The following is a 26,585-nucleotide window of genomic DNA, read 5'->3' on the forward strand; positions in this document are numbered from 1 at the left end:
GCTGGCAGGTGGACAGCGGCAGCATCGGGGGTCCGCGGCGCCCGCTGGCCGGCGGCCGCTGCCGCACTGAGCGGGGGCGGGGGACTGCGGCGCGCACAGGGGCTGGCGGGCACCCGCCTGGACCGCCTTCTGGGCCTCGGAGCAAGCCAGCCTCCGCCGCCCCGCCCGGTCGACCCCGACAGCAAGCTGCGCCGCCGCCCCGCCCTCTCACCCCGGGATTGACACTGAATGTTCTGTGGGGGGCTGGCCGGACCACGCGCTTCGACCAATTGGCGGCCTCGCTGGGCGATCCCCAAGCCCTGTCGCGAGCTTCGGCCAATCAGGCACCTCGCAGGCGCGCGAGTGGCCGGGCGTCCGCGGCACGCGTCACGGGGCTGAGAGCCTATAGCAGCGCGGGAGGGTCGCGGAGGGCCAATGGGCGGCAGCGCGGCGCCGTCAGTCAAGGTGGCCTGGGCCAATGAACGCGGGCTGCGGGAGCGTCACGGACAGCAGCAGCGGACTTGGGCTGAGGTTCCCGGGCGGGCGGGCGCGGAGAGACGCGGGAAGCAGGGGCCTGGCGGGGGTCGCGGCGCCGCAGCCAGCGCAGCAACCCTAGGGGCCGCCGCCGCCGCCGCCCAGCGCGCTCCGGGGCCGCCGCCAGCACCCGCCGCGCCGCAGCTCCGGGACCGGCCCCGGCCGCCGCCGCCGCGATGGGCAACGCCGCCGCCGCCAAGAAGGGCAGTGAGCAGGAGAGCGGTGAGTGCTCGGGCCGAGACCTGGATCCCGGCCCCGCGCTGCCAACCCCCGCCCTGTCCATCACCGCCTGGCCCCTCCCCCACGTGCCCCCCCATTGCTCTCTGCTTACCCCCAGCACGCCCTCCCCCTGCCTGTCCAAGGTTGGGGCCCAGGTCCCGCAGAAGACCCTCCATAGGGGCTACCTTGCCAAAAGCCGCCCCTCGCTGCAAAGACTGTGTCCCCCCCACCCAGCTGTCACTGCCAACCATGGCACGTATGACCGCTGGGGCCCCACATGGGGCCCTGTCACCACCGCACCCCCTCCTTTCCTGGACCCTCTTCCCAGATTCTAATCCCCCCTACTTCCTCACTCGCCAATCCCACAGATGGGACCCACCGCAATACCCCAACCCAAGCTTCTGACAGTCTTGGGAGTGTTGTGGGGTCTGTCTCCACCCCACAGGAACCTTGGCCACTTGGTGACCACACCCCTCCCCCCTCCAGCCCCCGCCATCTTTCTCCTGTCCTTCCCCTCTTCACCTTACCACAGCCCCCCTCCAAACCCACTCTGTCCCCTTGAGTTTTTCCCAGAGCCATGTCCAGCATTGTTTTTACTTTCTGTGTCATTTGGCATGGGGGACAGGATCTTTCTGGGTCCCTCTGCTCCTTTCATCCTGTCACTCTCTGTCACTCTGCTCCTGTGCTTGTGCTTTCTCCTCTGAGCAAGCGTCTGTCCCTGGTTGGGGTAGCAGACTGTTTATGAACCAAGAGAATTGCTTCAGTGTGTCCAAAGCCAAGTTTGAGCTGGTCTTCCTGGGTTCATTGCATCCTCCTTCCTGGGTTGGGGGCGGGGAGAAGGGGCGGCGGCAGGAGTGCCCCTTTCTATCTCCTGTGGTGCAGTGAGCTCTAGCTAGACTCCTTGGAGGGTCCTCAATAATAAATGGTTGTTTCACAACTGAGGCTCCGTCACTCACCCAGTCCTGTGGGCTTCTTCACCCGCTCCTGGCTCAGGATGAAAAGGGGGGGATTAAGAGTGTCTGGATTTAACAAGGCTCATTCAGCTTGAGCCAGGATGGTGAGAAAGGGGACTTGAGGGATGGCAGTTGTGGAGTAGTGGGTGACATCCAGTGACTTGCCTTTTACCAAGGGACATCCTGATCACTCCCTGGGCTCAGCCAGAGAGAGGCTTGTTCCTCCTCAAACCTCAAATTATGTTGGCCTTTTCCAGCCAGCCAGAGAAAGAGATTCTGTATCTGGAAATGCCTTCAGAAATGGCCTTGAGCCCCTTCCTCAATTCCTCCAGCTCTTAAGTTGTCATTGCTCCAGGCCTAAAGCTGGACCTCAGCTAGGATACCCTTCCTGTTACCCAGAAATAGTCAGAGATGAAAAAGGCGACGCCAGATATGCTGTTCCTAGTTACTGGTCTCAGACCCCAATGTCTGAGTCCCCTGAATGCCCTCTCCCAGAAAGACCCAGGCACCAAATCCAGGGAACTTTATTCCCACATGGATTCAGATGGCAGAACTCAGAGTCACTAAGCAGCTATGGGGAGGCCTGACATGTCACCAATGGGCGGGGGACAGGGAGGCAAGTGCCTGTAGCTGAGTGCTTGATGACAGAGGAGCAGGTGGATAGTGACCAAAAAAGGTCTGGGCATGAGCTTGGAGGGGACTAGGCAGAGGGGGGAGGGGCTGGGCCCCCAGCAGGTGAGGCCTGGGAGGTAGAAGGTGGAGGCAGGCAGCTATATATTGCAGTGGCTCAGTTGAAAGTTGGGGAGATGACATAGTCCTGGAAAACTTTCAAGGCATATCAAACACATGCAGTGTGTGTGGAGGGGTGGGAGGGGGTGGAAAGTTACACAGGGAAAAGGATCCCCAAGAAAAAGATCAGAGGCTCCGGAAGTGACCACTAAATCTCTCAGAGCACAGGCCAGATACTCAGGAATTGACCATCACAGTGAAATAGAGCCACTATTTATTGGGCATCTAGGATGTGCCAGGCTAAATGGTCTCCATAGATCTTTCTGCTCAAGTGGTTTTCATAACGGGCTGTTTTCTGAATTTTCCAAACGACCTCTCTAAGTTTGACATAGATGATGTCACAGAGGCAGGATTCACATAGATCCACCTTCCAGCCAACTTTCTGGACCCCAGAATTTCCCAACCCAGACATTCTCAAGCTGCCTCCCTGATTTTTACTCTATTATATTTCCTTAATTTACAATAATAAAAGTTTGATTCACTTTTGTTCAGATGTAAACTTTGCTCCATCCTAAGCAGTAATATAAATGAAATCATGGAATTGTTGTGCCAGTTACATTTCTCTGCTACACATTGAAATACAATGTAACTAGAAAAGTGAAACATACCTAAAATCATTTTTAGCCCTGCCACTGGGACCTATGTCATATATCAGGAAACGCCTGAAGCTGTAGTTAGTTCTAGAGGCTTGCAGGGACTCTCAGAGAAGCAAACAGGATAAGGAAGGAAGCCCCTCTTTGCTTGGAACTCTAATTCTGCAAGGATGGAGTTAGACAAAATTTGCTTTCATATAACTAGAGCCAGGCCTGGGGTGGGGGGTAGAGGGCAGTAGCCAGGCCATCCTGCAGGGGGCACCTGAATTTCATCTGCCAGACACCAACCCTACTGGGGTAAGGAGAATGTCCAAGCCTTAGTAGGCACTACTTAGGCATCCTCCAGCCCCCTGTGCCATCGTCTGGGCGAGACAGTGCCAGCCTCCTTCCAAGAGAGCAGGGATCTGTCTATCTAAAACAAGCCCTGGGGTGGGGTGGGGGAAATCTATACTCAAAGATGCCAAAACCTTGGCAGGGGCCCGGGTAAGATGCTAAGAGGGCAGAGAAAAACAGATCTAGCACTGGACTCTGAGAAGCTAGAGAAATTGAGAGAGGGCAGTGGTCCCAAGAGGCCCCTGGGATAGGCCGCCAAGTGGGGCTCAGGCCTTGGCTAGCTAGCACTGGCCAAAGGCACCCCTGGGAGCTGGCCCACGGGAAAGGGGGCAGGGCTGGTGAGAGGGAGCCCTCAGACACTCTCCCCACCAGGCCACAGGGACAAGCAGATCCAGACTCTGAGAGAAAGATCCCTGGATGGGAAGAATTGTCATCTTCTAACATCCTACAGAAGTCCAAGAGGGTCAAACTCCTTCTGTGCAGTGGCAGTTGTATGGGTGCCCAAGAGGGTCTTGCCAAGGCAGCTTTTTTCCTTAGCCCTTTCAGACCTACGGAAGCTTGAGGGTCTTACTGCCCCTCTCCTTTACCCACTGGCCGCCAGATTTGGTTTCTCTTCTTGCCATCACCCCCACAACTCCTTGGCTCCCCCTGTAGGTAGGTCTCTGGGGATGGGGCTCCAAGCTGGTGAGGCAGGTCTCATGAGCCTTCCCAGCCACCGTAGTCCTGGTGCCCTGAGAGGAACACTGAGTGATGGCTTCCAGCCCCAACAACGGTGAGGCTGAGCCCTGTTGCTATAGCAACTCCTCCGGCACACTCTGCCCTTCTGGTCAGGGAAGGGCTGTAGTAGGATTTGGGGAGGAAATGAAGAAGAAAAAGCTGTGGACTTCTGGCTGGCCCTGGAAACCCCTTATAACTTTGGGCTGGGAGCCTGGGGAAGAGCAGTGGGGATGGGTGGCCCAGTTCAGACGCGGGGGTATGGCCCATCCAGAGTGGGAGTCCAGCTCAGAGCAGGGCAGTGGTGTGGTCCGTCTTAGTGTTGGGGTTCAGCTGAGACTGGGTGTTGGTCCAGCTCAGTGATGGAGTCTGGGTCAGAATGGGGATGTCCATATGCAATCCAGGTTAGATGCTCCAGTACAGAATGGGGAGCCATCAAACTGGGAAGTGGTCTAGCCCAGTGTCAGGGTCCAGCTCAGACTGGGGGATCACCTAGTCCAGAGTAGGGGTCCAGTTCAGAATGGGATTAGTCCAGTCCAGTGTTGGGGTCCAGCTCAAACTGGAGGGTAGTCCAGCCCAGAACAGGGGATCCACGCTAGACTGGAGGAATCAGCCAGCCTGGAATAGGGGTTCTAGCCCAGGCTGGGCATCCGTGCCCCAGAATTCCTGGGGCAACCAGGTTTCAGAGGGCAGATGGTACTGAGAATGTTGTCCGTCTGGGGGGAAGAGCGGGTCTCTGAGTCTGGGCTCCTGCTGCTTGCTGTGGTCCTGGCTTTTCAAAGGGTATCTGGGGTTCTCTTTGGGAGCGAGCCCAAATTCAATCTGGACCAGGGTGGAGGCTGGCAACCCCCCTGTGGAAGACGTGGGAAGGGTGGCAGGTTTCTCAAGCCCACAGCTGGCTGGGTTTCCCTTCTCTGCCACTTCCTGTTGTCAGAAGGGCACTCTGTGAGAAGCTGCCACTGACCCTCTACTTTTTGGGGGATTTGGAAAGAAGGAGGAAGATGGTCAAGGCAGCCTCCCCCTCCCCCACCCCTGGGTTTAGCCTTTCGTTTCCGGTTTGGACCTTCATGGCTGAGAGCAGAGCCAAGCACAGGGCAAGGTTTGACAGAGGCCAAGGACATCCTAGAATGCCATCCCCTCTCTGCCCCTGCTGAGGAGCAAAAGAAAGCCAGATGTACCCATTTGTCTCTTGGGGTAGCAAGATTTGGGGGCTCCAGGGTCACAGAGGACTCAGGAAGAGATAGGGTGGCTCTCAAACCTCCCCTCTTGCCTTTCTCTCCAGCTGCTCTTTCTGCTAATTAATGGAGCTCTGGGGCCTCTTTAGACCCCAGGGAGCCCCTGACTGCTGCCTGCGCCTAAGCCTTAACTCCTTCCCCTCTACCCAGTGGGCACTACACTGGGCACATTGAGTACCATCCTCTGGGTAGTCCAGCACCCACTGGGGAAGGCAGAAAGGGCCTGGCATACCGGCAGTAGTGAAGTCCCTAAAATGGGAAGTTAGCTTTAGCACCCCGCCCCCGGGGTAGTCAGGCCAGCCAGGAGGGACAGCCTCTGGAGAATCTTTTCACCACCTTCTGCCAAGAAGGGCCTTTGCAGACCTTGGCCAGCCATGAGCAGGTACCTTTAAATGCTTCCCTGGCAACCAGCTCCTCCTCCTGGGTCCCTCGAGGCCCTCCCTCCCAAGGAAGCCAGCTCAGAGGCTCTGTATTTCCTAGTTCCCCTGCAAAGGGAAGATTTCCAAGGAGAGCCCAGGGTAGCTTGGGATGGATCTAGGGTTAGATAGTGGCCAGGGTGGCGACTCAGAGAACACCTTCCAGCTGTGGCTGCAGCTGCTCCTGTGGGCCCACCTGACTGTCCGTTTCCTGGGCTACCTGCACCACGCCCTCTGCGGCACCTAAGCCACAGCCAGTACCCTGAGCTTCCCTGGCCCGGGGCAGACGGGCCCCAGATCACCCCATCCTACTCCATCCCCCATTGCACCCTCTGTTGGAAGAGGCAGAAAGCAGAGGTGAGTATGGGGGCTCTTGGCTGGGGGTCTCCCATCATTATCCTTCTTTATCTGCCTGCTCTTCCTGGTACTGCCCTTCCCCCATGCCCATCCCCAAATCTGGCAAGCCAGTGGCACCAGAGGAGATGCAGCCTGAACCCTTCCGCAATTTGAGAGGTGAGAGAAGGGTGTGCTACCCTGTTTCCCCGAAAATAAGACCTAGCTGGACAATGGGTCTTTGGGAGCAAAAATTAATATAAGACCCGGTCTTATTTTACTATAAGACAATAAGACCGGGTCTTATATTAATTTTTTTCTTTAATTTATTTAAAATGTGTTCTTTCAGGACCCATCAGCTCCAAGTCAAGTAGTTGTTTCAATCTACTTGTGGAGGGCGCAGCTCACAGTGGCCCATGTGGGGATCGAACCGGCAACCTTGTTAAGAGCACCGCACTCTAACCAACTGAGCTAACCAGCTGCCCCTCTTATATTAATTTTTGCTCCCAAAGACGCACTAGAGCTGATTGTCCAGCTAGGTCTTACTTTCAGGGAAATACGGTAGGACCTAGGCATCCTGTGGAGCCTCTCAGTGCGGTACCAGCAGACAGCCAGAGGCCCAGGCTCACTGAGTGGGGAAAAGCAGGACATGGCAGTTCTCAGGGATGGCTGAGAGCAAAAGGGGAAGCAGGACTAGTCATTATGGATTTCCTCACAAACCTGCTCTTCCCTACCTCCCTGGTAAGTGAAGGTAGAGTCCCAACAGGGTACCCTCTCCCCCACCTTCATCCAGAATTCAGTGTGCACATTTGAAGGTGTCCAAGGAAGGTGGTGTGTGTCAAAAAATATTCTGCTAGTGAAAGTATTAGACGTGGCGCAGTTCCTAAACTCCGAGAGTTTCTCAGTTAGTGGCCCAGCCAGATGCCAACCTAGGACTCCTGGTCATTCCTTGACTGCCTGACCTCTCTCTGCCTGCTCACTCTTTGTAGGGCTTTCCTAACCAACAGTCTCTCCATCTGCCATTCTTGTAGCCCCACGGAAGGTTCTTCTGTCCAAACTCTGAAGGGAGAGCCTTGGGGGACAATGGGGGAGTCATGGCTACCCAAAGGTTGTGTGGGCCTCCTGGTACTGCATATGGATGGGACAGGCAGATGACAGGCAAAGCCAAAGTACAAATGTACAGGAACTCTCAGGGTGGCAGCCATCAGAGGATCCAGGTCAGGTCTGTCTGTAGGCCACCCGAGTGCACTGCGACCCGTGAGGAGCGAAGCAGTTAATCTCATGAGCAGTGGGATCGGGAAGGCAACCTCAGGCCTGGTCTGGTCTTCTCTTCTGTGTAATGAGAGTAATAGTAGCTCTGAGCCATCAGAATAAAAGTTAAGCATAGAAAGTGTTTAGCACACGGCTGGCACACAGGCAGGCTCCCTAACAACAGCGTGCCTGGCCCCGGGGAACGGTCACAAGGATGAGTCTGTAATGTACAAATTCGTCAGGCTGCACATTTAAGATCTGAGCACTCGACACACCCCCTGTATTTTATACCTCAATTTTTAAAAATACTTAAAAGCAAAATTAATAGCTGACAGTTCTATGACGCAAACTTTGTGCAGGCCACTGTCCAACCAACCCCCTTTGCCAAGATTAACTCTTTCAGTCCTTACAACCCTCCTGCCAGGTCATTACGATTATTATCCCTGTTTTTCAGATGAGGAAAACTGAGGCCCAGAGAGGTGAGGTCAGTTACCGAAAATCATACAGCTCATCAGAGACTAGGCTGTGGTCTGAGCTTTATCTCAGTCCCAGGGTCCTGGCACTTAACTGCTTTTCTGGGCACTGGCAAGAATGACTTTTCAAGCCTCAGTTTTCCTAGAGTTTTAAATGGGGAGAATGGATAAAATGAAAGCTGGCAAGCGAACTGAATGAGGTAGTGGAGATGAAGCAGCAGGCCCAGGGTCTGCCTACTGGGAAGTCTTCAGTATTAGCCAGATGGTGATATTCTTTGGGGTGCTGAGGAGCCCCTGGGAGGGTGGGCATCAGGTGAGGCCTCCCTTGAACCAGCTGTGGAGCCAGGGCCCCTCGATTGGCAAAGACAGAAACAGGGCCAGCTGGGGACCAAGGCGACAGCTGAGCCCCCCAAGGGCGCCTGCTACTCGAGCCCCAGAGGCCTCCACCCTGGCCCAGCCTCCCCAGAGAAGGGGCCTGAGGAACAGCCAAATCCTGAAGCTATAAATACCTCGGCTGGCGTCGTCCCTGGCCGTGGAATGTCGGTCAGAACTGGGGCGAGTGGGGGTGGGCTGGCCTGGGTGCCGCCCTCTCCCCCCTGAGAGTAAGCTCCAAGTCACCCTGCACCCCATTTGGGACGGAGCTGAGGCTGGATCCCACCTCTGTAGTAAAGGGGGCCCAGGCCTCAGCCCAGATCAGGGCCCACCAAGCTGCCCTCAGATTTCAGCCAGGGCACCCAAAGGCCCTGGGAAAAAGAAGGTCAGTCTCTGGGTTGAGACATCTATCTGTACCTCACTTTCCACAAATGGGCATCTCCCCAGTAATACCCTGGGCCTCTCCCAATGAGATGGGGTCTCCATCTAACTCTCCCCTCTCTTCCTTCCAGTGAAAGAGTTCTTAGCAAAAGCCAAAGAAGATTTTCTTAAAAAATGGGAAAATCCTGCTCAGGTAAGCCCCCTGGGTGCAGGGCCTGGGAGGGGTGAGCTGACAGCCCCCATCCCCCAGTTGTATCCCTGTGACATGGCGAGGATTTTAGGGCCATGTGGAGGGTGTCTAGACACCCATGGGGGCTTTGTGTGGAGGCACCTGATCACCCACTGCCAGGCTCCCCTACCCTAATACCCCCTTCCAACTGGCAGCACCTGCCCCCCACACAGCTGCCATCAGCTCCTGGGCCCCAGGCCAGGGCCAGATCAGGGCCCTGCCACCCTCCTCGCGGAATGTGCCCTCTGCCATCTTGTTTTTCCGCCCTGTCCTTACCTGGTCACTCCCCCTGCTCCCCAGGGCCCCCTCTGCTGGTGGCAGAGGGGATGCCCCAGACCTCGTCATCCCAGCAGGCCACAGAGACGGGGGTCCCGACCCATCCCAAACCTTCTGCACACAGAATACAGCCCATTTGGATCAGTTTGAACGAATCAAGACCCTAGGCACGGGCTCCTTCGGGCGGGTGATGTTGGTAAAACACAAGGAGACCGGAAACCATTTCGCCATGAAGATCCTGGACAAACAGAAGGTGAGCCCCGCTCTGCCCTGCAGCCTTGTCCTACTTGCTGCCTGGAATGCTCTTTCCGCCCATCCACTCACCAACTGCTTCCTGAGTCCCCATCATGTGCCAGACCCAAGGGCCAAAAGGATACCATGCTGCCTTCAGGAGGTTCCCGTCCAGGCCAGCCCCTGAGGGGAATCCAGGCATTGGGCATGGGCTCAGACGCCTCGCCGGAGGTCTTCCTAAAGGAGGTGGCTTTTACATGGGCCTGCTTTCTGTAAATATTTTTGATACCCTACTTCTGCCGGGCACTGCTCTAGAGCAATGCTGTCCAGTAGAAATGTCACACAAGCTACATATAATTTAAAATTTTCTAGATAGAACCCCATTTAAAAAAGCAGATGGAATACATTTTAACAATATGTTGTAATTAAGCCAGTATATCTACAATATTATTTCAATGTATGTAACCATTGTAAAATATCATTAATGAGACATTGTACATTCTTTTTTTTCTATACCAAGTCTTCAAAATCCAATTTGCATTTTACACTTACAACACAGCTCTGCTCCGATGTTAAATTTTCACTGGAAAGACAAGAAAAAGTAGCGAAATTGAAAAAGCAGATTTCCATAGCCCAGTTGTTCCAGACAGGCTTAAAAGTTATCCAGTAAAAGTTATCCAGTAACTGCATTGAGTGTCAGTTTTTAAATTTTCATTTTAGATACTTCAAATTTTAAACTCGGTTCCTCAGTTAACCGGCCTGATTTCAAGCTCTCAGCAGCCATGGGTGGCTAGTGTGGATGGTAGTGGGCAGTGCATGTGTAGACCCAAAGGACACAGCTGTGAACAAAGCAGAAAAGGCCCCAGTGCAGAGGTTCAGAGCTGACTGAGAGGCCAGGCTGCCTGCCTCTGACTAGCTGCCTGTGACCTTGGGCAAGTCATTTCCCTTATCTGGGCTTCCAGACTGACATGCTCACAGTGCATACCCCTCAGGGCTTCCATCAATACATGTAAGCTGCCTGCTAGGGACAGCTGAGGCCCAAGGAGGAATTAGCCCAGGGTTCAGATGGGTGTGTTTGGGTGCTTTAGATGCAGAGAAGGTATTTGTAAGCCCACCCCCACACCTCCTTGGGCACTACACCTGCTTGTCTTTCCATTTTCAGCTCTACTGTCCCTTCCTCCAGGAAGCCTTCTCTGATTACCCTGCCCAAAGACTTTGCAGGGTACCTCACCAAGGGGCACAGGCATCATCCGCAGGCCCTGAGCTTCTCCTACCAAGGCTCTGACCTCTGTGGGCCAAGAGGCCTAGTGACTCACATATTCTTGCCCTGAACTTCAGGCATGGGGACAGGCAGCCTCGGCCTTCTATTGTGTCCTCAGCACTCAGCCCAGGGCTCCACAGGCCACAAACACTCACAGGAACCAGCCCAGCCTGCACCCCTAGTTCTGGACATCATGGGAGGGGGACCTCTCACACTCCCTCCTCTCCACCCTGCTCTGGGCCCACAGGTGGTGAAGCTGAAACAGATCGAACATACCCTGAATGAGAAGCGCATCCTGCAGGCGGTCAACTTTCCGTTCCTCGTCAGACTCGAGTTCTCCTTCAAGGTGGGGGAAAAGAGGGGGCAAAGAGGGAAACCACACCTGGGGGCTGAGGACAACCAATGGCTGCCCTAGAAAGCAGGCCTACCCACTGATGGTGGGGCGCGGCGAATCAGCCTGGGCTCTCATACACCAAAATTCAACTCCTGGATCTAACTTGATAACCTTAGGTGGGTAAATCACTCAAGCTGGATGACATCCCTCAAAAATCACTGCCCCGTTTATAAGAACCTGATACACAATCTGGGTTCAAATTCCAGCTCAGTACCACCTGCCCATGTGGGGAAGAACTTCATTGCCCTGAGGCTCAGTCACCTCATCTGTAAAATGGGGATCATAACAGTCCCACCTGGTGGATTGCCATGACAGTTCCAGGTACATTGTGAACACCCTGTGTGAGCTATTTTTGGTGCTATCCTAAGGCAGGACTTCGAAAGTGGGGAAGGGCCACTCGGGGCCTGCCACCCAGGCCCATGCTTGGTGTTATGCTCTACTACTGTTGTCTTGAAATTCGTCATCATTTTTATAGCAAGCGGCCTCACATTTTTATTTTGGGGGCCCCCTCACAAATTCTGTAGCCTATCCTGGTCCCATTTTACAGATGAGAAAACTGTGGCCCAAGAGCCTTGCTCAGGACAGTCACAGACATGAGCTGCTGTGGAGTCCCCTCTCCAGCCCAGGCACCTCTAGCCAGCCCTCCCTTTCACCCTCCATGAGCAGGATAATGGCTGTCCCTTCTTCCTCCTGAGCGGAAGAAACTGAAACTGGTAGCTGAGTGAGCACTGCGCCTGGTCCTTAGCACGTGCTTCCTATGGAACCCTAGATTGATGTTGTCACCTAATTTCTGAACATCTGCTAGGCAAGGGCACCAGGGCTTCAGATGGGGCCCAGGGCTTGGGGAGCAGAGCCCTGATCAGCTGCTGCTCCCCATAGGACAACTCGAATTTATACATGGTCATGGAGTATGTGCCTGGTGGGGAGATGTTCTCACACCTGCGGCGGATCGGAAGGTTCAGGTGAGTGGACCACCGCTAGCCACCCCAGGCCTGGGGCTGTCCACAGTCAGTGCTACACAGCCAAGTCATGTGGGGAAGTGAAGGGGGCCTTTCCAGGGCCCTGTGGGCTCTCATTCCCTGAGCTGAGGAATCGGTGATGTCTCAACCACCATGAAACGAAACAACATGGAGACTTAGGTTTTGCCATTTAAGTTGGCGATTTTATGCAGTTTTTAAATTGATGCTGTTGTTTTATTTTGTTTATTCATATAGCTATGCACTTTACATGCAATAAAATGCACAGGTCTTCAATGTTCCATGAGTTTTGACAGTTGCATGCATTTGTGTAACCACCACCCAAAACACCATATTGAGCATCATCACCCCAGAAAATTTCCTCGAATGCCTTTCTTGTCAGATCACCACCCTGACACAGGCAATTGTCCCCTCTGGCTTCAAACACCATAGAATGTCTTCGGTCTGGGTTTGGGCTTGATATAAATGGCATCACACAGTTCATATTGTTTTGTCCCGTTCTACTTTCACGTCACATAATCATTTTGAGAGGGAGCCACAGTGTGCGCATATTCATCGTTTGTCCTGGTGGCGGTATTGGGTAGGATTCCATTGTGTGACTCTGTCACAATCTGTGACACCATTCCTCTGTTGATAGACATCTGGGCTCTTTCCAGTTTGGAGCTCTGTATGAATAAGGCTGCTCCTCTGACGCATTTTGGATATCTGGGCTGGAGGCAGCTCTGTAGGCCCACCTGTCGGACCATTTAGGGGCGGGCATGTCCTGTTGGGGGTGGCCATCTACTCACCCGTCCCCTCTCCACTTATCCCACCAGCGAGCCCCATGCCCGCTTCTATGCCGCCCAGATCGTCCTGACCTTCGAGTACCTGCACTCCCTCGATCTCATCTACCGGGACCTGAAGCCGGAGAACCTTCTCATTGACCAGCAGGGCTACATTCAGGTGCCCACCGGCCGGGCGAGGGGCAGCCCCAGGTGGCCATGGCCTGGACCCTCCCTTCCTCTCTGCCAACCCTGCTCTTGTGCCCTCAGGTGACAGACTTTGGTTTCGCCAAGCGTGTGAAAGGCCGCACCTGGACCTTGTGCGGGACCCCTGAGTACCTGGCCCCCGAGATCATCCTGAGCAAAGTAGGCACCTCCACCCCTCCCCCTGCCCGAGGCCCACTCTGCACACGCCTCCTCCTCAACCTCTCCCCTCACACTTCACCCCTTTCTCGCTCTAGGGCTACAACAAAGCTGTGGACTGGTGGGCCCTGGGGGTTCTCATCTATGAGATGGCCGCCGGCTACCCACCCTTCTTCGCTGACCAGCCCATCCAGATCTACGAGAAGATTGTCTCTGGGAAGGTGAGGCCCGGTGCAGGGGCTCCGCCCAGGACAGACCCTTCCCTACCCACCTTCATTGTCAAAACAATCTAGAAGTTCTTTACGTCAGGCCAGGTGGCGAAGCTAGGTGCACCGGCCACGCTAACCAAGGCCAACACCTCATACAACCTCACTGGCTAATCCTGGGCCCACACTGCTGATCTCCCCAAATCTTCTAAAACCCCAAGTCTCACTCAGACTCCCGACCTGCCCAATGTGAGGCTCTTGCACCTAGTCATCCCCCTTAGCATGACTTCTCACAAGTTTCACAGAGAAGTGAATGTGTTCAATTCCCAGACCCCACTGGGAGTCATTTCGGGTGTATGGCTCACACCCACTTTCCCAAATGTAGACTTCCTAACTCCGAGTGTGCCGGTGGGTGATGGGTATTTAGAGCTTGCTCCCACAAAGTGCATTAAGCACCCACCACCCCCTGCATCTCCATCCTACCCAGCACTCTGAGGGGCTGAGGAAGCAGAGACACAGAGAGGGGACATGTCTGGTCCAACATCCAAGGGCCCAAGAGAGCCTGGGACCCCCACTTCTGTCCTCAGTTCACCCACCTCTCTGGGACGACCCAACCATCCCTGCACCCGGCCCAGGAAATGGTGGGAGCAGCTCCCAGCTCAGCCTGGGTGGGCCAACCTGACTCCAGGTCCCAGCTATGCCACCCATTGGCTTTGAAACCTCGGGCAAGTGCCTTTCCCCCTAGCCTCTTCTTAACCCACCTGAGAACTGGGGAACTAGGCACCTGCCTCTCAGGGAGGAATCACCAACTGCAAAATGGGGTCACAAAAAAGGGAAAGATGAGGTGTCTGCCAGTAAGCAGAATAGAAATTTCCAAGAGAATGGCCCAGAGTGGGAAACAATAAGCCATAGAAGGTTCCGAGGGGGATGAGAAGAGCATAACTCCCTTCTTTGTAGCGTTTCACAGTTCCCACGCACCCTCAGCAGTATTATCTTCCTCGTGCAACCCTGGGATATCTGCCCTGTGCTAGAGAGGCAGGCACAGGCCCAGAGAGGTTAAAGGCCATGGCCAAGGTCACACAGTGTGTAAGAGGCAGAGCAGTGGTGGAAGTCAGTTCTCATAGCTGTAAAGCCAGTGACTAGTTGTATACAAGGCTGTGGGCTTAGAGCATTTGGGGAAAGTTTCTGAAAGATTTGAACTGAGCCTTAAAGAATGGAAGAGCTCTAGCTATGCAAAGAGAGAAATAGAAAAAAAATCGTTTCTCTCACAAGCATGAATATTTCTGAAGTTCCCAGACCCCAGGAGAGCCACCTTAGGAAGCACTGGCTAAAAATGCAAGTTCTGAAGTCCAACAGACCCAAGATGGAGCCACTGGATCCCATTCCTCTGTGTGACCTTGGCAAGCTGTTTAGCCCTTCCCAGCCTCAGTTTCCTCTTCTCTAAAATGGGAACCATTAGAGCACTTACCTTGGAGCAGCAGTTCTCAAAGTAGTCCCCTCTCCAGCACCATCAGCATGGCCAGGGAACTGGCTAGAAATGCAGACTCTCAGGCCCCAACCCAGATATCCTGAATCAGAAACTCTTAACAGGCCAGGTGAGCTGTTTTAATGGGATTCCAATGCACACTCAAATTTGGGGTCCTCTGTCCTATAGGATTGTTGGATGACAAAGGCAGTGTTCTCAGGTCCCCAAGCTCCAAGCCAGTTTCCCACCCTGTCTGTGTCACCCCATCCATCCCCAGGTACGGTTCCCGTCCCACTTCAGCTCTGACCTAAAGGACCTACTGCGGAACCTACTGCAGGTGGACCTCACCAAGCGCTTTGGGAACCTCAAGAATGGGGTCAATGACATCAAGAACCACAAGTGGTTTGCCACAACTGACTGGATCGCCATCTACCAGAGGAAGGTGGGCCCCCCACCCCGCCCCAGGTTGCTGAGGGTTTTGGGGGCAGGCCAGAGACAGAGAGGGCTTCCAGTGGAGAGAGAGAAAGGGAAGAGGAATTTGAAAATAGCCACGGGCCCTGGGTCAGTCTAACTGGGGCAAGCTTAGAGCAGTGGGGGTCTAGAAATAGGATTATGGGGTCACTTGGCCACTCTGTGACCTTGGGCAGGAGACAACCCACTCTGGAAAGTCATTTCCCTATTGATGAGTTGGCTATAATAAGATTCTTGGGTGGTTAAGGTGAGTCGACACCCTAATTCTAAGTTCAGGCCTGGGTCCTAGTAAGTTATCTCATGAATTTTAAGCCATTCATATTTATTGTTGTAATGGGGATTATGTTGACTGCTTGACTGCTGAGGTCTGGGTGGTTCTTGACCCCTCTCCAGGTGGAAGCTCCCTTCATACCAAAGTTTAAAGGCCCTGGGGACACAAGTAACTTTGATGACTATGAGGAGGAAGAGATCCGAGTCTCCATCAATGAAAAGTGTGGCAAGGAGTTTTCTGAGTTTTAGGGGTGTGCCTGTGCCCCCAAGGGTTTTCTTTTTTTTTGTGGGGGGGTGGGGTGGGTGGGAGGGTTGGATTGAACAGCCAGAGGGCCCCAGAGTTCCTTGCATCTAATTTCACCCCCCACCCCACCCACCAGGGTAGGGGGAGCAGGAAGCCCAGAGATATTCAGAGGGACAGAAACACCAGCTGCTCTCCCTCACCCCCTTCGCCCTCCTACCTTGTCTACTGCTTTGGCCTTCCTCCTCCCCCACGGCCCTCCACCCCAGACCACTTCAGCCTGTTTTAAACGAGTTTCTCAGTTCTAGTTAGACCAGGTCTTGCTAGTGTATCCAGGGACAGGGTGTGGAAAATGGGGCCCAAATTTAACTCCAGCCCCCACCACTGGCACCACTTGCTAAGAACCAATGAAGAATGGCCAACCTTCCCTTCAGAGCAATCCTGCTTGGGAAGGAGAGATTTTAATGATACATGCAGTGGGCTGCTTGCTAGAATTTTTTAAAAAACAATCTACAATCTTATTTACACACTTATTTAATTAAGTTCCACCAGTGCCTCCCACCTTCCTATACCCCCCTCCCACCCCCACCCCAAGTCCATTTTAACCAGGCTGGGAAGCAGACTGACTTGTAACGGAAGGAGCTGGGGTTCCAACCTCCCCACAAGCTGCTAATCTCCCCTGCCCCCCTGCCCCCAGGCCCCCTGCCAAGCCTAAAAGGGTCGCAGCCCTTTTAGGAAGCCCCTACCCCCTTCTGCCCCAAGAAACCTTTCTTCATCCTTGGGCTTTGGGACCCAGACAAAGCAGCTGCCCCTCTCCCTGCCAAAGAGGAGTTGTCCCCCAAAAAGATAGAGGGGGAGCCCCAAGCCCAGGGTCTCTCCTCCCAGCACCACTCCTCCCCAAACTCCTTAATTTTATTCTGAACTAGATTTTAATGCCCAGCCTCCTTTCAGCTCAGTTGGGAAGGCAAACCTGCAAAAGGAGGCAAAGCCCTCCTCCCCCTCGTGGCCCTGGTTCAAGGCCAGGGTTGCTGGGGAGGGGCTGCCTGTTTTATTCACCCAATAGCCTCCACACCCAACCCATCCAGGGCGCTCCTCTGCTTAGCTGTCAGCTGTCCGTCACCCCTAGCTCCCCATTTGTGCTTTTTTCTCTGAATAGAAAAGTGGGGAGCCCCCCCCATCCATCCCCGTCTGTCCCTCTCGTAACTTCTCCCCATCCTAGGAGGAGCTCTCAGGCCTGGGGTGGGCCCCGGGTGGGCACGGGGGTGATTCAACCTGTGTGCTGCGAAGGACGCGACTTCCTCTTGAACAGTGTGCTGTTGTAAACATATTTGAAAACTATTACCAATAAAGTTTTGTTTAAAAAAAAGTGTCGCTGCTGTTCCCGACTTCGGTCACCCTACACACACACACACACACACACAGTTGGAAAGGGAATTTCGCACCCCACCGTACACACGTACGTACACACACACACACACACACACACACACACACACACACGGTTGGAAAGGGAATTTCGCACCCCACCGTCCAGGCTGATCAGGATCTGACCTGGAGTCCTTGTAACCGGGTTCAGCTGACTTCCGCCACTCCCCCCCAACGCCCTGCAGAAGGGGGCATCCAACTGCCCTTTGACCCGAGATTCGGGGTCCCCCACATCTACGGCAGTCCCCCTCGGCGTCCAGCCCGGGGCCAAGAGGGCGCTCCAGAGAGACTGTGGGGCCGCCGCGCCGGGAGGCCGACCTGCGGCGGGGGCGGCCCAGGTTGGGGGCGGTCATAGGTGGGGGAGACGGTGCGCGCCCTCCTCCCGCCTTCTCAACGCCGGGCCATGCACATCCGACGGGCGCGGGGGCGGCAGCGGCCCGAGGGTCCCCGTGGCGCCCTGCGACCGGGGGAGCCCGGCCCGCGGGCGGCGAGTTCCCGGTAAGTGCGGTCCCGAGAGCGGAGCGCGCCGGGGAGGTGTGGAGAGGGGGGCTGGGCGCCGGGGACGTCTGGGTCCCGCGCCCAATGGCTGGAGGGCGGCCGAGCGCCGCCCGCCCGCCCTGCCCGCCCCCTCTCCCCTCCCCCTGGCGCTCCCTTCCCCCTCCCCCGCCTGCCGCTTTCCCCCGCCCCCGCCCCGGCGCCAACTCCGCGGCGCCTCCTTAAAAAGCGCGCGGGAGTTGTAAGGGGGGGCCGGGGCGAGCCAGAGTGAGCGAGAGCGCTGGGTAAAGGGGGTGGGCGGGGGGCCCGGGCTCCACCTTAAAAGCGGGCGCGTGGGGGTGGGAGGGAGGAAGGCGGGCGGCGGGGCGGAGGGAGGGAGGGAAGGAAGGGGGGTCGGAGTGTCCCGGGCGCAGGGCGCGCGTGCGGCGGCGGCGGGGAGGGGCCGGCCGCGCCGCGCTCCCCTCCTCCCTCCTCGCATCCCCGGCCCCGCGCGCGCCCAGCAGAAGCGGGTCTGTGTGTGCGTGCGTGCGAGTGAGTGAGTGTGTGCATATTTTTTCTCTCTTTTCTTTCTCTCTCACTGTTTTTTCTCTCTCGCTTTTTTTTTTTTTTTTTTTTTTTTTTTGCAAAGAAACAGCAGCGCCGCCGCCGCTCCGCCGAGGCGCTGCGCCCCCCGGGGGGGGAGGCAGAGGAGGCGGGCAGCGGCGGAGGGAGGGGAGTCGGGGAGGGGGGCGCCGCGCTGGGAGGGAGGCAGCGCGCACGGTGCAGCCGGGCCGGGCGGGAGGCATGGCGGGGCCCCCGGCCCTACCCCCGCCGGAGACGGCGGCGGCCGCCACCACGGCGGCCGCTACCTCGTCGTCCGCCGCTTCCCCGCACTACCAAGAGTGGATCCTGGACACCATCGACTCGCTGCGCTCGCGCAAGGCGCGGCCGGACCTGGAGCGCATCTGCCGGATGGTGCGGCGGCGGCACGGCCCGGAGCCGGAGCGCACGCGCGCCGAGCTCGAGAAACTGATCCAGCAGCGCGCCGTGCTCCGGGTCAGCTACAAGGGGAGCATCTCGTACCGCAACGCGGCGCGCGTCCAGCCGCCCCGGCGCGGAGCCACCCCGCCGGCCCCGCCGCGCGCCCCCCGCGGGGGCCCCGCCGCCGCGCCGCCGCCCACGCCCGCCCAGCCGCCAGCGCCCGCGCCCGTCGCTGCCGCCGCCCCGGCCCGGGCGCCCCGCTCGGCCGCCGCCGCCACAGCGCCCCCCTCACCCGGCCCCGCGCAGCCGGGCCCCCGCGCGCAGCGGGCCGCGCCCCTGGCCGCGCCGCCGCCCGCGCCTCCTGCTCCGCCGGCAGTGGCGCCCCCGGCCGGCCCGCGCCGCCCCCCCCCGCCCGCCGTCGCCGCCCGGGAGCCGCCGCTGCCGCCGCCGCCACAGCCGCCGGCGCCGCCACAGCAGCAGCAGCCGCCGCCGCCGCCGCCACAGCAGCAGCCGGAGGGGGGCGCGGCGCGGGCTGGCGGCCCGGCGCGGCCCGTGAGCCTGCGGGAAGTCGTGCGCTACCTCGGGGGCAGCGGCGGCGCCAGCGGCCGCCTGACCCGTGGCCGCGTGCAGGGGCTGCTGGAGGAAGAGGCGGCGGCGCGGGGCCGCCTGGAGCGCACTCGCCTCGGAGCGCTCGCGCTGCCCCGCGGGGACAGGCCCGGACGGGCGCCGCCAGCCTCCAGCGCCCGCGCGTCGCGGAGCAAGGTGAGCGCGCCGGGAAGGGGGGGCGCTGCTCGGTGGGCAGGTGCGGGCGAAGTTGGTGGCGGGGGCGCGAGTCCCGAGAGGAACCGGGCGGCGGGCGGCCAGGGCTTTGCGCGTCTTTCCTGCGGTCTCCGTGCGTGGTGACCTTGGCAAGTGACTTAATCTTCCCGAGCCTCAGTTTCCTTCGATGTAAAACGCGATTTAACTACAGTAGCGACCTCTTGGGGTTGTTGAGCGAGTTTAGTGAAATTTGGCTACTAGGGGCTTTTTTAACACAGAGCCTGGCACGGAGTGAATGCTTAAAAGTTAGTTCGCGTTGATATTAAAGGTGGCCGTTAGGCACACCATTTGGTCCTGGATCCGAGGGACTGACTGGGCCCAGGGCCAGAACAGCTGGTAACCTGTGCGCTTCTCCGTGGTAACCAGAGAGGTGGAGAAGAGCGAATGCTTGAGAAGGAAGAAGAGGAAGATGATGATGAAGATGAAGATGAGGAAGACGATGTGTCTGAAGGCTCAGAGGTTCCTGAGGGTGACCGTCCTGCAGGTGCCCAGCACCACCAGCTTAATGGCGAGCGGGGCTCTCAGGGTGCCAAGGAGAGGGTTAAGGAGTGGATGCCCGGTGTAACCCACCAGGGCCAGGATGAAGGGCGAGGGCCAGCGCCAGGCAGTGGCACCCGCCAGGTGTTCTCCATGGCAGCCATGAATAAGGAAGGGGGATCAGGTAAGGACTCCTCTGGGTGGGGGAGGGTGCCTGGTGGGGAGGAACCAAACCCCAAGACAGCCCCTGATAAATGCTTTTTCTTTCTCAGTCTCTGCTGCCACTGGGCCAGACTCCCCATCCCCTGTGCCTTTGCCCCCAGGAAAACCAGCCCTGCCTGGGGCCGATGGGACCCCTTTTGGCTGTCCGTAAGTTGGGGTGTTTGAGATACCAGGGTGGTGCCCAGGGGTGTGTAATAGAGCCAGAGAAGCATCACTGGTCACTGGTTTTCTCTGTTCCAATACAGTTCTGGGCGCAAAGAGAAGCCAGCTGACCCTGTGGAGTGGACGGTGATGGATGTGGTAGAGTATTTCACAGAGGCTGGCTTCCCTGAGCAGGCAACAGCTTTCCAAGAGCAGGTAAGTGCCCCACCCTCGACTTCTTGGGTCGCGGTGGGGATCTACTCTGACCCTGCTCTCTCTGTCTGTCTCTGTCCCACCCAGGAAATTGATGGCAAGTCTCTCCTGCTCATGCAGCGGACAGATGTGCTGACGGGCCTGTCCATCCGCCTTGGCCCAGCCTTGAAAATCTATGAGCACCATATCAAGGTGCTCCAGCAAGGCCACTTTGAGGACGATGACCCTGATGGCTTTCTAGGCTGAGCGCCTGGCCTCACCCCTGCCCTGATCCATTCCTGCCCCATCTCACCCAAGATCCCCCGAGTCCAGGAACTGGACCGGGGACACCCTCAGCCCTCATAACATATTTCAGTGAGGGGGCACCCCTCCCTACTCATCTCTTCTCTGTGTCTCCCCAACACATACACACGTCTGGCCCCCAGCACATCCCAAACTCCATGATGGAAGAGTGGGGGGTAGGACAGGGCCTGCTCATTTTACCCCAGAAGGCCAACTCTTGCCCCCCAGCCTAGGACATTTTTGGAAAAAAGAAATGGGGACTTCCCATCTCCCCTAGATCTTCAGTCCAGCCAGATGTTTCCTGTATAAATGTTTTGTTCTGCCTGTTCACTTTGGTGGGTGGCCTTTCTTCCCTCCCCCACCAGCCAAGCCCCTTCTCAGTCTGCCCCGGCTTCCAGCACCAGGGAGCAACTGAAGTGGGGTCCCTGGATCTTCCCCATTCCTTCTCTTTCTTTCTGTTGGTTGTCGCTCCAACTGGCTGTATTGCTTTTTAATATTGCACCGACGGTTTTTTAAATAAAGTTTTAAAAAAAATAATGAAAGGGCAGAAGTCCCATTTTATGAATGGAGTTGGGGGAGGGGCATTGAAGAGCCACACCAGCCTCCTGGGAGAGTCAGGTTAGGAGAGAATTCTTGGAAGGAGACAGGTAGTGAATGGAGCTAGCTACCTCATAGCCAGGAGTGACTGCTCCAGGAGGGCCAGAATATTTACTTAATTCTGTCACGTCGCCATGCCCAGAACAGTGGCTGGGCACGCAGTAGGTGCTCAAACGTCAAAGTTCACTCAGCTTTATGAGCATTTTCTGGGTTCTCTCCGTAGCTCCATGAGACAGTGTGTGTAAAAACCCACTTTACAGACAAGGCAGCTGGCTCTGCACAGCAGATTCTTGCTCAGGGACACACAGGGTGGCGTCCAACACCTCTGAGCATTTACCCAGGTTCTTTATAATTAATGTATTTGGCTTGGTAGGTTTTATATATATATATAGGTAGGTTTTATATGTATATATATATATATCTGACAGCGTTTATGTGCTGCAAAGAATTATTGGGAGCAGGGATCTGTTCTGGGCCCATGGCAGAAATCTCCAAGCCCCACAGTCCTCTTCATAAAAGGAACAAGGGATTGGGTCATCAAATGAGATCATGGGATGGGAAAATTTTTCCAGGTGAAGAATTTTATTACTAGTAGTAACTACTACAGCATTAAGTACCTGCTAAGTTCTAATGCCATTTCTTAACTCCATTAGTTTTTAAAATACAGATTCCTGGCACAAAAAGAGACTGCTGATGAGGGGTGGGCGGCTATCTCTATATTCCTGCCCTCCAGGGTTTCCACGCGCGGTAGAGACCCTTCCTCTCTAGGAAACCGCCTCGAAGAGATAAAGGCGCTGGCCCCCGGACCTCCACCCCCAGGACGTGGCCGCTCCAGTGCCAGTTCAGGTCGCCCCCGCGGGCTGGGCTGCAGGAGCGCGCGTGTACCCAGGGCCCCGCGGGCAGTCAGCGCCGACGCGAGCGGCACGCCCCTCCCGCGTGTTGAAATTCAAAACAGGCAAACTCCCTCTGCGCTGTGCGCCGCCCGCAAAGAGGTCGAGGTAGGGGAGAGTTGGCCTGGGCTGCGCTCCCAGCCCAGGTAAATCCCGAGTTCCCGGGGCGGGGTCGAACCCGCGGCCAACGGGAGTGGTGGAGGCTTAAAGAGCTCTAATCCCTGCCTCCAGCCCCCAGGATGGCCACCGAGCAGTGGTTCTTGGGGCCGCTCCCCCGGGGCCCTACGGAAACGCAGCCCCCAGACGACTTCGAACCTGGAGCAGAGCCCTGTGGAGACCCCTCGTGGTCGACGCCCCCTGGCCAACCTGGGGACCCAGCCAAGGCTCAGCAAGAGGATGTCCAGGAGCAGCTGCTGAAGTCCTCCCCCTCTACTCCTACCCCCGAGCCTCTGGCCCCAGGCCGGGGGCCCGTACCTTCTCGCCTATCCTTGGACACCATGTTCAGCCCCATCACCGAACAGCTCCACTACCTGCTCAAAAAGGCAGATGATTTCCAAAGCTACTTAATCTACAGGTGATGCTGGACAGGGTCCCAGGTCCCCGTGGATAAGGAGGATGAGGAAACAGGAGACAGAAAGAAGCGTGACTGGATAGGCGGGTGGCACACACCAGGGTTGTAAACTTAAAAGCATTAGGAGCCAAAGACAGTAAATGAAGCTAGCTGATTAGGAATCCAATTTGAAAGTGCTGAGGGCTGTGAACAATTTGAGGTTAGGGAGCGCCTGCTATTATGTGGGCTCTGGGTTGCCAAATCTCTAGGACTTTTTTTCCTCCAGTTTTTAACTGATGGCTTAAGTTTTGGACCCTGGGCAGGCTAAATAAAAAACCTATCTGAGCCAGATTTGGCCTGCTGGCTATAAGTTTGGGAGCCCAAAGCAGAATGTGATTCCCAACCCAGGAGAAAAGGGACTGTGATTCTCACATTTCAGCATCCATTGGGATTTTTCTAGATTTCTCAGCTCCACCCTGCAGAGAATCTTGAGTCAAAGGCAGTAGTAGTAGGACTCAGGTGTCAGCATTTTAACAAGTGTTCCAAATGGTTGTGATGCAGGTTGTCCTGGAAGATGCTCTGATAAAGGCCTGGCATTGGGGGGGTGGGGGGGAGGTTGCAACGGAGGTCCAGGCCAGAAACAGAATGGGAGAAATGGGGGAAAGGGAATGAGAGACCCCCCCTTCTCCTTTCAGCAGGGACCAAGTGCAGAAGGAACAGCTGGCAAAGGCTATGCCCACCTTCTTAAAGATGTGTGAGCCTTACTTCCTGTACCTGGAGGCAGCTGCACGGAGCATGCCCCCCATCTATGGAGCTCTGCAGGAGCTGGTCCGAAAGGGGGTGTGTGGGGCGATTTCCTAGACGCCATGCCCCTTTCTTCATCTTTTAGGCCTGGAGGATGGGGAGGGCCGGGGGGGGTGATCCTGGCAGACCAGCTAATCTCATGATGCCCCCTCTTCCATGCAGCTGTTAGAGATCTCTCAACAGCTGACACTGCGCCTGGAACAGCTGGTGCTCATGTATGCCTCCTTTGGGTTCGTGGACCTGGAGGAAACTGACCCCCTAAGGTAAAATGGTAGGAGACAGGGATGGTGGTGGTGGTGGTGGAGAAGTCCAGGGCTCAGCCTCCTTTGCCATTCTCCCATCTCCTGCCAGCATCTCCTGTTTCTTCTGCGGGAGGTTCTCCATCAGTCCTTCCCACGAGGTGTCCATCTTCAGATACTGTGCCCCTGCTGCCTACACTGCCAGCCGCTTCCCCCGGTACCTCTATAAGAAGATGCGCTGGAACCTGGAAACCACCTCAGAGCCCGGAGGACAGGGGCAAGACTCCCATGTGGATTAGTGAGTTCCCTTACCTGAATCAAAGCCCCCCCCACCTATGCAGAATGCCAATATGGGCCTCTGAACCATGACCATCAAAGTGTGGAAAGCCAATCAGGAAACCAAGGAAAGGCCATCCCCACATTAAAAAAAAAAAAAAAAAAAAAACGCATCCCCCAATCAAAATAAAAGTACTCATCTTAAAAGTAAGCTAAGCTGGCAGGGAGAAAAGGCCTCAGTGTTGAGTCACATCCCTACCTGAGAACTTGAAGGCAATTTCTGATGAGTTTCCACCTCACCTCCAAAATTAAAGCCCTCAGTAGAAGCTAGGAAACTGCTCACTCTTAATTTCTGCCCCTTCCCCTCCCAGCTACTTCCTGTGCTATCGAGATACGTGGGAAGACACAGGCAAGAGTCCAGCCAACTCGTGCCCCCAGATTCAGAAGCTGTGGTCGATCGGGCGATGGGTGCCCCTAGGACCAGCAAAGGATGACCTTTATTCTTGGTAGGAGCTACGGCGATGGCAAGGTGGGCCTGGGCTCTGGAGAAAGGGGCTGAACCCCACCAAAGTCCATCTACCTCCCCCAACACTGTTTCCCTTGGTAATAACAACAGCATTTTATTGTACCCTGCTTTATGCAGACTCATGTAACAAACCATTGAGGTCTATAGTAATAGCCCCATTTTACAATGAAAGAAACAGGTGCTCAGAGAGGTTAAGTTACCTGCCCAAGACACCCAGCTAGCTAATTGGCCAGGTCAGGGCTAAGTTGTTCAACTTCCCAGAGCCATCACCCTCTAGGCTTCTCATCAACAAGGAAACCACTTTCCCCCAGGGTTTTTCCCACCCCCAGCTGAAACAAAGCCTCTTTCAGCCACAGCCTCTCACTCGAGGGGAGGGGCTCCCGAGTAGCTGGGGGCGCTCACGTCCAGGCCTGTCTGTCCCCGGCCCCCAGGATTTTGTGCCCGCAGCCGCCTGGGGACTACCAGCAGCTGCTGACCATTGGCTTCGAGGAGCCGTCACACATGCTGGCCACCGACCTGCTGGTGCAGATCCTCACGGGCCAGGCAGGCCCAGCCCGGCCCCCGAGCACGGCCGACCCCGCGGCGTGGGCTGCGCAGGGGTCTTGAACCTGGAGAGTGTGAGAGCTGGAGCTTGACAGTTCCAAACTCCAGGAGAGGGGGCAGGGGAGGGGCTCAATCGTTCTCCAAGTGCAGCTCGGCCTCACCTTCCAAGAGGCGAGGCCGAACTGGCGCGTCCACATCGGGTCCAGCCCGGCCGCGGAGCCCAGCGTGCGGACACACCAGTTTTGCGTTAAATAAAAGAAAGAAAAGAGGTCACAGACTCAGCGTCCGCTCGGAGCGCCGCGCCCCACCCCCTGGGGGAGAAAGCCCCGCCCACTCGCGCGGTCTTCTGGGAAATGTAGTCTTTGGAAACAAAACCGTGGTCCAAGGACCGGTGGGTGAGAGCTCTGGGCATGCGCAGAAGGGTACATGAAGCAAAAAGGGAAGTAGTGGTGCTTGTCAACAACCGGAACCCAAAAAACCTCAAGTTTCGGGTAGCCGGGAAATTCAACTCCCGCTGGGGGTGAAGGGATCCAGGGCCACGCCCAATCGCATATTTTGACCCGGAAGTTATTTTTGTATACTGTAAAAGACGTATTTTCCCGATGGACCCCAGGAAAGGGCCCGCGATCAGTTTTCTAAGGGCCTAAGTCAAATCTTACTCTTCCAGCTTTTGGGTCCAGGAGCGGGCCGGTCGCTGTACCCCGCGCTGTGTCCGGGGCGCAGACGGGGTGGGAGAGCCGCAAAGAACTACAACTTGGGATCTCTAAAGCCTTACCCCAGCCTTAGACTGGAGAAGAGACCTGGGTTGAGAGAGGTGAATTCACCTGCCCAAAGCTACAGTGAGGAAGTGGCGGAGCCTGGACCTGAGCTGGGTCCTTGCGAGAGGAGAGGTGTCCTTCCTGACCCGGTGTCACTCAGCTGCAAGTTACACCGTTCAAACTAAGGGACGCCTTTTGGTACCCACCCCCGGGCATTTTCAGAGTTGGAGAAGAGACCTAGAGCCCTGCTTTTATGCTTTTAAGCAAAGAACTCGCTTACCTACTAATCCCTGGCTATAGTATTATCATAAGCCCTAGTTTACAGATGACAAAAACGGACGTCCAAAACCCTTGTTCTTGGAGGGAGGGGGCTTCTGGTGACAATTTCTGACTGCATTAACGATTTTTTACTCCATAGCCCACGTATGAATGAGTTCAAAGGGGTTCTGAAGCTCCTTAACACTGATTTGAGGTAGCCCGTGTGAGATTTCTGCCAGTTGTAAAACTATATAAACTGACTCAGTTCAATAGAAATATAAAGCGAGCCACAATGCAAGTCACATGTAATTTCAAATTTTCTAGTAGCCACATTTTAAAAAATAGAGATCAGACTAATTTTAGTGATATTTTATTTAACTCAATGTATCC

At 56.0% G+C, this 26,585-nt stretch overlaps 3 protein-coding genes across 3 annotated transcripts; all 3 read left to right on the forward strand.

The window, feature by feature from the left end:
- Positions 1-481: 481 nt before the first annotated feature.
- On the forward strand, positions 482-17,086 carry PRKACA (protein kinase cAMP-activated catalytic subunit alpha). Its single transcript, XM_033134364.1, has 10 exons — positions 482-735; positions 8,707-8,768; positions 9,205-9,333; positions 10,820-10,918; positions 11,846-11,928; positions 12,759-12,885; positions 12,975-13,070; positions 13,166-13,288; positions 15,016-15,180; positions 15,603-17,086. The coding sequence occupies exons 1-10, from the start codon at positions 690-692 to the stop codon at positions 15,726-15,728; spliced, it is 1,056 nt and encodes a 351-aa protein (XP_032990255.1). The 5' UTR covers positions 482-689; the 3' UTR covers positions 15,729-17,086.
- A 1,010-nt stretch (positions 17,087-18,096) lies between these two features.
- Positions 18,097-21,287, forward strand: SAMD1 (sterile alpha motif domain containing 1). Its single transcript, XM_033134363.1, has 5 exons — positions 18,097-19,362; positions 19,786-20,080; positions 20,169-20,265; positions 20,364-20,475; positions 20,560-21,287. The coding sequence occupies exons 1-5, from the start codon at positions 18,424-18,426 to the stop codon at positions 20,716-20,718; spliced, it is 1,602 nt and encodes a 533-aa protein (XP_032990254.1). The 5' UTR covers positions 18,097-18,423; the 3' UTR covers positions 20,719-21,287.
- A 1,163-nt stretch (positions 21,288-22,450) lies between these two features.
- On the forward strand, positions 22,451-25,380 carry C18H19orf67 (chromosome 18 C19orf67 homolog). Its single transcript, XM_033135161.1, has 6 exons — positions 22,451-22,815; positions 23,487-23,631; positions 23,758-23,858; positions 23,947-24,132; positions 24,482-24,616; positions 25,068-25,380. Exons 1-6 carry the CDS (start codon positions 22,481-22,483, stop codon positions 25,240-25,242), a joined length of 1,077 nt encoding a protein of 358 aa, XP_032991052.1. The 5' UTR covers positions 22,451-22,480; the 3' UTR covers positions 25,243-25,380.
- The last annotated feature ends 1,205 nt before the right edge of the window (positions 25,381-26,585 follow it).

The sequence above is a fragment of the Rhinolophus ferrumequinum genome, chromosome 18 (assembly GCF_004115265.2).
Source record: "Rhinolophus ferrumequinum isolate MPI-CBG mRhiFer1 chromosome 18, mRhiFer1_v1.p, whole genome shotgun sequence".
In the NCBI taxonomy this organism is placed as follows: Eukaryota; Metazoa; Chordata; class Mammalia; order Chiroptera; family Rhinolophidae; genus Rhinolophus; species Rhinolophus ferrumequinum.

Bases quoted from the DNA above. Each gene is read 5' to 3' on its own strand.
- PRKACA (XM_033134364.1), top strand. From the start codon at position 690: ATGGGCAACGCCGCCGCCGCCAAGAAGGGCAGTGAGCAGGAGAGCG. The intron at 10,919-11,845 runs GTGGGGGAAAAG...TGCTCCCCATAG, and splicing joins GACTCGAGTTCTCCTTCAAG to GACAACTCGAATTTATACAT. The intron at 11,929-12,758 runs GTGAGTGGACCA...TTATCCCACCAG, and splicing joins CGGCGGATCGGAAGGTTCAG to CGAGCCCCATGCCCGCTTCT.
- SAMD1 (XM_033134363.1), top strand. From the start codon at position 18,424: ATGGCGGGGCCCCCGGCCCTACCCCCGCCGGAGACGGCGGCGGCCGCC. The intron at 19,363-19,785 runs GTGAGCGCGCCG...CGTGGTAACCAG, and splicing joins CCCGCGCGTCGCGGAGCAAG to AGAGGTGGAGAAGAGCGAAT. The intron at 20,081-20,168 runs GTAAGGACTCCT...TTTCTTTCTCAG, and splicing joins GAATAAGGAAGGGGGATCAG to TCTCTGCTGCCACTGGGCCA.
- C18H19orf67 (XM_033135161.1), top strand. From the start codon at position 22,481: ATGGCCACCGAGCAGTGGTTCTTGGGGCCGCTCCCCCGGGGCCCTACG. The intron at 22,816-23,486 runs GTGATGCTGGAC...TTCTCCTTTCAG, and splicing joins CAAAGCTACTTAATCTACAG to CAGGGACCAAGTGCAGAAGG. The intron at 24,133-24,481 runs GTGAGTTCCCTT...TTCCCCTCCCAG, and splicing joins CAAGACTCCCATGTGGATTA to CTACTTCCTGTGCTATCGAG.